The sequence below is a fragment of the Peromyscus californicus genome, unplaced genomic scaffold, assembly GCF_007827085.1.
Source record: "Peromyscus californicus insignis strain IS unplaced genomic scaffold, ASM782708v3 Scaffold_3__1_contigs__length_106647218, whole genome shotgun sequence".
Classification (NCBI taxonomy): Eukaryota; Metazoa; Chordata; class Mammalia; order Rodentia; family Cricetidae; genus Peromyscus; species Peromyscus californicus.
The window spans coordinates 18586239-18596506 of NW_026294551.1; the positions used below are offsets into that span (position 1 = coordinate 18586239).

General features: G+C 52.4%; 1 protein-coding gene across 2 annotated transcripts in view; it reads right to left on the reverse strand.

Annotated features, from left to right (window-relative positions):
* The window catches only part of Crhr1 (corticotropin releasing hormone receptor 1), a 48673-nt gene that overhangs the window by 20048 nt on the left and 18357 nt on the right, over positions 1-10268 (reverse strand). For both annotated transcript variants that reach the window (XM_052755673.1, XM_052755674.1), the window contains exons 2-3: positions 8000-8087; positions 555-674 (exon numbers count right to left, since the gene is read on the reverse strand). In XM_052755673.1, coding sequence (XP_052611633.1) covers positions 555-674; positions 8000-8087 — 208 coding nt within the window. The remainder of the gene's footprint in view (positions 1-554; positions 675-7999; positions 8088-10268) is intronic.

Here is a 10268-nt window from a genome sequence, read left to right on the forward strand (position 1 = left end):
TCTGAGGGTGGCAGATGCTATAGCAAGGAGCTGCAAAGCCCAGTGTGAAGGCTGGGCCTCTGGGGAGCAAGGTGTTTACATGGGGATCCAGTATCTGCTTGGTCTGCCGGTCAGTCCTTCCCCACCCCCATCACACCTGTGGGCCTGGGAGACTTGAATACAAGTTCTCTATCATGGATTTGGCATTCAAGGTGTCTTGTCTTCACAGAACTTCATGGCCCTGGGGTCCTTATTAGCAAAGTCAGGGCTATTAGGACCAATAAGACCTCTCAGGAGTGGCTGCGCCTCAATGGGACTAACCAGAAGCTTGTCCACTGCCGAAGAAGGCATCAGGTAGACCTGCACCTTCCAGCTTCACCCCCTACCATCTGGTGACTTGAGCAAGTTCCCCAACTTCTCTGAGTCCTGGTGCCTCAGTTATACACTGGATACTATCTCTGCAAGAATCAGCAGGAGCAAGCTGAGAGCAGAGCTGGTCCTGGGGTGTCTTCCTCCCACCCCCAAACTGCCGCCACTCAGCGCCCGGCAGCCCCACCCTCTTCTTTCCTCCTTACTTGTCGTATTGTAGCGGATACCATAGAAAAAGGCAGGGCAGGGCCGAACCACCAACTGCCCTGCAGGGCTCCTGGGCCAGCAGGTGCCAATGAGGTCCACGGAGGCATTGCACTGCGGGCCTAGGGACAGAGACAACTGGTGAGAAAAAGTGAGGTCCAGCCAGGGCCCCAGGCAGATAGGAGTCCCTCTAGAGTCCTGCCCACCCTCAGCCCCACTAAAGACAGGAAAAGCAATGCCCCAGTGCAGAAATGAGCTCAGCCTACACGAGAATGTGGATTTGCGGCTATGGCACTAGGGGAACTGTGGGTTCCAGAGCGTAACAAAGAGCTAAAGGGCTGGCTGGCTCCGTTGGTGAGGATGCTTTCCCCACGGAGTGCTCACACATTTACCCAGCACTGGGGAGGTTAAATGCACTGTCAGGAGTCCAGGGAAGGAAGTGCCTAGCACACCTTCGGCCAAAATGCCTCTTTCCTTCCTTTAACAGTTCCCAGATAGACTTCTGCAAGGACCAGAGGCGTGGAAGGACCTAAGGGCCCTGGCTGCAGCTAGCACCAGTTGATGATGTCAAGGCCCACTAGAGCAGTGCAGTTCGGCCTGGAGGAGTCTCCAGCTGGGAACACCATCCCCCAATGTTCCCAGTTATAAAGACCCTAATCAGAGCGCTAACTCTGCCCACAGCTCATTGAGGGATTTGGAGATGGTGGGCGATGCAGAATGGCAAACGCCCCTAGGGGTTTCCTTTAGATAACCTAAAATCTACTCTGGTTATCTAAACACCCCCTGCCCATGTGGGAGCTAACTCCCTGCTTTACAGATAAGGGACACTGAAGGCCGGAGAATGCACAGGGGTCAAATCTCAAGAGGCTACCAAGGGGCAGAGTGGATTTTTAACCTTGGGCTTCTGAGGCCAGCCCAGGTGTTTTCACCGCCCCACAGAGGCCCCTGGCTCGCAGCTGCCTTTCACAGCATCTGGCTGGAGCCCTCTCTGCACCACGTTCCTGGTGCCTGTCCCTGACACTCCCAGAAAGCTGCTGAAGTGATCTGGGGGATATAGCAACCTTTATACTAAAAGCCCAGAAAATCCTGGAGGATGAAAGTCTGTGAAAGATTTCAAAACTGGAGCAGAGAGGTGGAGTGAATGGGGGTAGGCGACAAGAAAGGCACTGGCTTCTCTCAGAGAGCAGCACCGGGTCCTATGGGTGGGGCGGGTCGGAGAGGGCGGGGCCAAGGGTATGGGACGGGGCGGGGGGGAGGCAACCAGGAGCAGCGGCCCGGGCTCTACTAATTCACTTGGCGGCTGAACTAGCACTAGGGTGTAGCTAGAGTTTTCCTGTCTGGTCGGTAGAGCATGAGACTCTTAATCTCAGGGTCGTGGGTTCGTGCCCCACGTTGAGCGCCATTTGTAGCTACAGTTTTCCTGCCTGGCCCACAGTCAGGACAAATCTCTATCACCTGCCAGTCCCACAGCCTCTCAGACCCAACCAAGTAAACACAGAGACTTATATTGGTTACAAACTGTATGGCCGTGGCAGGCTTCTTGCTAACTGTTCTTACAGTTTAAATTAATCCATTTCCATTAATCTATACCTTGCCACGTGGCTCGTGGCTTACCGGCATCTTCACATGCTGTTTCTCATCGTGGCAGCTGGCAGTGTCTCTCTGACTCAGCCTTCCACTTCCCAGCTTTATTCTCCTCCTTGTCCCACCTATACTTCCTGCCTAGCCACTGGCCAATCAGTGATTTATTTATTGACCAATCAGCAACACACTTGACATACAGACCATCCCACAGCACTAGGGTTTCAGTTTTCAGTCCACCTCTGAGAGCTCCAGGGTAGGGGTGGTGCCGAACAGATGAAGGGAAGAAGTACAGGGACCCAAGGATGGAGGGCCTGGAGCAAGCAGCACATCAGAGCCTCAGACGGTGCTGCCCAGAGCACCTCCAGAGATTGCCTCCCCTGGGGCCCTCCACTGTCCAGTAACATGCTTACAACCTGACTAACGTTTGCAGCTAGCTCATCCTGTGGACCCCACGCATGGGAAAGAGAGCAGGGTCCCTGGGCATCCGGCAGACAGACAGGACCAATAAGATGTAGTGGTGGCGCACACCTTTAATCCCAGCATGCATGTGGGAGGCAGAGGCAGGAGGACCTCTGTGAGTTCGAGGCCAGCCTGGTCTACAAAGCAAGTTCCAGGACAGCCAGAGCCGTTACACAGAGAAACCCTGTCAACAAACAGATGTGGGGGAGAGGGGACCAGCATGAATGTTACCGTGAAGGGTGCTTTGCCATCCACCCAACCACTCTGAGTAGAGGAGAAAACAAAGCTGTCGAAAAAGCTGGCCAAGTTTGGAGTGTGTGAGGGTGACCAGGACAAAGAGATAAGAAGGATAAAGTCAGGAACGGCAGAGGAAATGCCTTGAGAAGCAGGTGCAGAGACTGATTTCAGAGCACAGGAATCTTCATGTCCCGGCCAGATGCACCCAAGCATCTCAAAGTCTGGGTTGCTGAAGGTCAGATTATTTTGCTATGGTACATATGTGGAGGTCAGAGGACAACTTGGGAGAATCGATTTTTTTCCTTCCACCACGTGGACCTGGTGGATGGAACTCAGGTCCCTGGGTTTGGTGGCAAGTGCCACAGCCCACCTGAAGCTTGGCATTTTAGATCAACATCCCCTACACGCACAACCACCACAAACAGCCTCCTCTCCTCCCCTCTTGGGTGGGAGTGCTATTGTCCCACTTTTTTATCAAGAGTTTTGGGATAAGGAGCAGTTGAGATCAGGCCAAGCCAGCCTGCTAGCCAACCAGACTTAACAGCCCGCAGCAGTGAAGGTGAGCTGGGGTCAGAGAGCTAACTCCTCCTACGGCCAGCTGACCACCCATGAACCGCTTCCCAGTGAGTTACCGCATGGACAGGGAATTTAAGATCATTCTTATTTTCATACAATATATTTTGATCATATTCTTTTCCCTGTCCCAGCTCCTCCCAGGTCCTCCTTGCCCTCACCCTACCAACCCAACTTCATGTTCTTTCCCTCTCTTTTTTTTTTTTTTTTTTTTTTTTTGGTTTTTTCGAGACAGGGTTTCTCTGTGTAGCTTTGCGCCTTTCCTGGAACTCGCTTTGGAGACCAGGCTGGCCTCGAACTCACAGAGATCCGCCTGGCTCTGCCTCCCGAGTGCTGGGATTAAAGGCGTGCGCCACCACCACCCGGCTCTTTCCCTCTCTTAACAAAAACATAACAAAAATTTCAAACACTCAGCTCATCGAAGAAATGGTGTGAACTAGAGAAATACAAATGAATAAAATAGGCCGGGTGGTGGTGGTACATGTCTTTAATCCCAGCACTGGGAAGGCTGAGGCAGGCGGATCACTGTGAGTTCCAGGCCAGCATGGTCTACAGAGTGAGTTTCAGGACAGCCCCCTACACAGAGAAACCCTGTCTCAAAAGACAAAACAAAACAAAAAACAAAGACTAAAATAGACGTCCTGCCTCAAGATGGTTGTATCCCAGTGGGAGACAGGGTGATGGAGCAAGCATGCACTGTCCAATGAGAAATACTACAAATAGTGTATGGAGATAAAGATGGGCTGGGTATTATTTTAATTCGGCATTTCTCTCAAACACCAAGTTTAATCACAAACTTGGAAGGAGGGAGGGAAGTCCTGGGCACACATGGCAAAGAGGGAGCAGCCACTACAAAGGTCCTGAGGCAGGTGTTTGCCGAGGTCTCTGGGGTTGACGTTCTTGTCACTGTGCCACTCAGATAACAGATAAGGATCCTTTGAAGGGTGGCCCAGTTTCTGCTTGTGTACAGTTGGACACTGGTTTCTTCTGTCAAGTTGGCCACATAGTTCCCTCCCTATCAAGCTTAGTGCCCAAATGTGCTCAGAGGACCCTTCCACTCTAGGTAATGCCGGAGGGCAGCTAGAACCATGCTCCTGCTCCAATTAGGAGGGAGTCTCCTATCATGTGCTTCTGGGTGAACCACAAAGGGTGTGAATACCTGACAGCCCCCTTTCAGGTAGGAAGGCCATCTACCCATCTGGTTTGAAGCTCTGGGAGCAACTCCTCTGAGGTCACCTGGGGAGCAGCCAGGTACGATCCTGTATGCTGTGAATATGTGTTGCTCCCATTGGCTAATAAATAAGCTGCTTTGGCCTATGGCAAGGCAGCTTAGAGGCAGGTGGGAAATCCAAGCAGAGATACATGGAGGAGAAAGGTGGAGTCAGGGAGATGCCCGCCCGCTGCCCAAGGAGCAAAGAGATGCCAGCAGACTGGTAACGTCACAGCCACGTGGCAACATATAGATTAACAGAAATGGGTTACGTTATAAGAGCTAGCTAACTAGAAACCTGACCCATAGGCCATACAGTTTGTAAATAATATAAGCCTCTGTGTGTTTACTTGGGACGGAGTGGCTGCGGGATGCAGGTGGGAGAGATTAGTTCCGACAGGGGGGCCGGGCAGGACCAGAGAAACTTACGTCTACACTGGGGCAACCTCAGAGATGGGCACTCCTCTGAGTAGGAGGCTAGTGCTCTGGGATGAAGGGACAGTTGCTCTGTTTGGGTGACACAAACAGAGAGACACAAGAGGCAGGGGACGGGGCGGGCAGACAGGCTTGGCCCCTGCCTCTTTAGCAGGACAAAGAAGGTGTCTCTGTAGAGTGTGGGCCACACCAGGAGACTAGGTAGAAGGCTGTGAGCCTTCCTGTCTTGTGGCTCTGAACACTCTTGACTTTCACACTCAATACCTAACAGAAGTCCAGGCACATGGTAGGTGCTGAAGAAACTGTAGGGCGATATACAAGCTCGGGGAAAACTTCAGTGGTGACATTGTGCCTCCAAGTGTCACTTTGTCTCCAAGGAACCGAGGACACTGGGCCCTGGGTATGATAGATCTCTGTGTATTAAATCTGAAATCAGGCCCAGTTGGCTCAACTCCTGTGGCCAGTGCTGGGTAACTGTGTGTGCTCAGTCAAGTTACTCAGTCTCTCTGAGTCCGAGGCTCCTTTTCTTTAAAGCAGGAACAAAAATCCTTGATGAATCTCTCGTGATGACTGAATGAGGCTGAGCACTTAGAACTGTGCCCGACACAAAGTGGACATTCACGCGTATTAGCTGTTATTATTACTGTTTGTTGCCAATCATTACCACCTTAAGAACAGGGATGGAAACTGGTCACCCCAGGTCCTCCTGAACTCTGATTCCACTTGTCTAGGGTGCTATCAGTCAGTAATTCTATTACTCTCTGGCACAGTCATACTCATGCCATGATTTTATAAGTCGCCAAGTCTGTAATCTGTCACATGATGGGAGCCTTGGCCATGGGAACCTAGCCCTTCCTTACTCCTGGCATGAGGCATGTGCAAGGCCCCCAAAGGTTCCAGCACAGTGCCAGCCACTCTGGCCAGACGCCCATCCATCTGTCCTGGGCCCTCCACCCCACCCTCACCATCTGTCTCTGCCAATGCCCATCAGATGACAAATGGTGATAGCGGAGGCCATTGTGGAGGGTGATGGATTGCATCCTATGAAGCCAGGCGGGCTGGGATGGGGGTGGGGCATCCAGTACAAATCACGGAGGAATGAACATCATTCATCACAGCCTGCTGCCTCCAAGGACAGGTGACACCTGTGTGGCTCCAGGGTGTCACTTCTCTTGAACACAAGCAAGTTAATGGAGCCTGACCTGGCCTGGGGTGGAGAGGAGGGATGGAGAACTTTCCTCCAGGCATCCTCCCTCCCTGCCCTTCTTGGCTGCGACTGCTGACAGGCTGAGCACAATGCACTCCCTGCTCAGTTCAGGCAGTGGGTAGTCCAATGCTGGGACGGTCAGTGCCTCCTTCACCCTGGTGAGTCCTTCTGCCAAACTTAACCACTGGTGTTCAATCACTGCTTGTTCTATCTCTAGGCTCACTTAAAAACCCCCTCCTTCAGGAAGGCTTCTTGGATTTGCTCTACCCCTGTCCTAGCCTCACTGACACCTCCATTGTAGTAAGTAAGGTAGGGTGTACTTTCTCTTCCTTCTAGGTATATAGTAAGCACTTTTAAAAGGCCATGATTAGGCTGGGTGGGCGGTGGTGGTGCATGCCTTTAATCCCAGCACTTGGGAGGCAGAGACAGGTGGATCTCTGTGAGTTCGAGGCCAGCCTGGCCTACAGAGTGAGTTCCAGGACAGGCTCCAAAGCTACACAGAGAAACCCTGTCTTGAAAAACAAAAAAACAAAACAAAACAAAACCCCCCAAAAAAAGCCGTGATTATACCCAGTAGCTATCTGCACTCTACATCTTGTGAAACAGATCCACAAAACTCGTGCATTTGACCTCATGGTGCCCCTCCCTCCATTTGGGCAGAGAAGGCTCAAAGAAGTCCAGGGCATAGTCTTCCTGTGGATACCAGTCCTTAGCTCCACAGTTGGGGTGTGAGCGAAACCAGCCAGGAGTCGGCACAGGACTCCCAGCACTCCCTGTGAGGCGACAGTGGGCCACGTGGCCACTGCTCTCAGTTCCAGAAGCGTCCCCTCTCATCAGGATCAGCTTTAGAAATGAATTCCTCCTGCCGCCTGCCCATTCTTGAGTCCATTTCTCCATTGGCTGCTATCCACCCTCTGATTCTCAGCACTGGGGAACCTGGATGAGACTGGGAGACCCTCTCAGCTCCTCTGGTGACTTTCGTGGGATCTGCTGCGTGAGGGGTGTTTGACCGCTGATTCAAGAAGGCAAAAATGCATCTCGACGCATCCTCCCTGGCAACGGCCATCCCTGGGGCCATGGCCAGAGTGAGAGGAGGCTTGGCCTTGGGATCCAGCAGGCCTAGATTTGGGACCAGACCCTGATGGCACTGACTGTGACATCCTGGGAAGTTTATGAAACTCTTTCATGCCTCAGTTTCCCCATGTGGACAGAGATCAGGTTTTTAGTTCCTGGGGGGTAAAATAATGATGCAGAAGCCCTTTTCAATGGATAAGCTATAGGCCCTAGTGAATTTGCATCCATGTAGCATTTTCTATTGGGGAGGTACTGAGCATCACAACCCAGGCTCCAGCACGTAGTGTTCCTCTGTGTCTCAGTTATCTCAGGTGTCAGATGGGTGACAGTATCTCACATCCCTTGTGCCAGCAGCATGCAGCCTTACACACCAGCATGTTTAGCAACAGCAGCAACCTTTGTCCTTTTTCCAACATCCCCAACTCACAGCCCAGCAGTGAGGCCTGGAGGGCCTTCCCCTGTTGCCCATGGGATGGTGACCATGTGGTACATTTGCTGAGTGTGTCTCCTGTGCCCACAGCCGAGGCTGCTGGCTAAGCACAGGCCCCTTTCCACTCACGGACTCCAGTTCCAGATCTTTGCCCTTACAGACCACTGCTCAGAGCTCCAGGGAAGGAGATCCTGTGGGAACTTGGCATCCTGGGAGGGAAGGGGCAGGGATGACTCACCAGAGACGTTGCTGGCCAGAGACAGGCTCTCACAGCGTTGATCTTGTAGGGAGGTGGAGACGGGGTTCAGCCCCAGGAGGAGAAGGGCCTGTGAGCATAAGGGGGTACAGGATACAGTTAGGGGATGCTCAGCAGTCTGACCTGATGATTCTTGCCCCCTCCTCCTCTGGCCAGCATCCTACCTTTGCCCTGTCTCCTGGTCCCCTCCTGAATGTTTAAAATTGCCTGGTTCACGGAGGGCCAGGAATGGAGGCTGGTCAGTGGGGATGCCTGAGCTACTTGAACAGAGAGGACGTTTGTCCCTGGCTGCTGGGGAGGGCCACCTCCATTGCATGGATCCCAAACATGTCTAACCAGGTCCTTACGAATGCATGCACACACGTTTGCACACAACCCTCCACCTTCCCTCCTTCCTCTCTCCTTCCCTTCCTCTGTGGAATTTCAGGCCCGTGGTTTAATGAGCTCCTCCTGAGCCCTCATCCCTGCCTGGCCTACCAGTCACTGCAAACTGTGCTTCACGTGTCAAGCTCTTCCAATGTGCTGTGATGTTTATGATGGCTTGATTCTCCCTGGGGCCAGCATGGATACGGCTACTGCAGATGGGCAAGTTGAGGCGTTGAAGAAACGATTGTGTCTGGGAAGATGGGTCCCTATTCCAGGGAAGGTCTTTGTTCTTTAACTCCACTGAGGGCCCCATGTTACTCTGACTCCAGAATTTCAGCCCTGCTGGGATGGGAGAGGTGTGGGCCCTATGACTGGAAGGCTATCTCCTCTTGAATGGATGCCCCCTGCCCCCAACAGCGATGGCCCCTTTCTTAGGTTACTACCCTCTCTACAGGTTAGAGACTAGGTGGGTGGGCGGTGTGACCTCTCTTGGCCTCAGTGTCCTTGCTCTAAAGCAAGTCCAGCCCTCCCCTGTATCTGTGACCATATACCGTACTCACATTTGGCAACTAGGTTAATGAACGATGCTGTGTTTTGGGTACACAATGGGTGCTCAATGAGGACATGCAGACTGACTTGAACTCAGTGGTTGTTATCTGGTCCAGGTAGTGAGGTGGAGATGGGCTGGAGCTGTGTCTGTCGGGACTCCTTCTGCAAGGGGGTCCGGAAGCATGTGGGGTGGGGGAGGGGCACTGCAACATGCATTCTTTCCTCCACTGGGGCTCTAACCACAGTGAGAAGAGAATCCCTGGGAGTGTTCTCCACATAGTCACCCCACTCTGTTCTCCTGTTCCTTCTTTGGGGGCCCTAGGATCAAGAGGATTATCAACAAGGACCACCACATCCAGCTCAAGAAGCAAATGGAACACTAGTGTATTTAATTTGACTGTGGCTGGGCTAAGCTTCACTGTGTGTGTGTGTGTGTGTGTGTGTGTGTGTGTGTGTGTGTGTGTGTGTGTGTGTGTCCATCTGTCTGTCTCCCTTCAGAGGCCAGTTTTCTATGTCCACCTACTAGGAGTATCCCTTGTCCATGCCCATCCCAACAATCCTCCAGCCCCACCATTACTCACCCCTTTCCTCTTCTGTCATATGTTGGTGACAAAGGCAAGCTCTGCTGCCTTCTTTCCCACCACGAATTTGCTCCTGACCAGAGCCTGGACCCACCCCCATAAGAACCACCCCTAACCCTAGTGACTTACAGAGCCACATCGTACCCTCGATGTCTGCCCAAGTCCTTAGTGGGCTTTAATTCATTCCCACACCTCAAGCACCCTCCCTCCATCTCACCCCAGGGCTCTCTTCGCTCTGACTGACACGAGCTTCAGACTCAACAGTCCCCAGTCCCGCCATCCTGTGCAGGTACAGGCGTCACTCTGTCATCAGCTCTGGGGACAGTGAACTCGGTCCTGGGCCTTGGCAACATTTAGGATAAACCCTTTCTTGCTCTGGCCCAGAGCAGTTTCCCATACTTTATTCACCAGTAATTAAGCTTCCCAGGCTCCAGAGGACGAAGAAATATCATTAGCCCCGTTTTCCAAATGCAAAGGCAGAAGTAGAGAGAAGAGGAAGCCACGAACTAGCTGATGGCTCTTGACAGCTAAGTCCTCGTGACAAAGCTACACAGTTCACTCAGAGTCACCAGGAACCCTGTGCTATCCCTGGAGATGGGTGATGGCTGCTGGAGCTAGAGGCTCCTTCTAGAAAATGCTACTCCCCTTCATCTCCTAACACACACACACACACACAAATCAAACAACCAACCAATCAATCAATCAATCAATCTCATTTCAGCCACGGCAAATTAAAGAAATAGCAAACCCTGTTG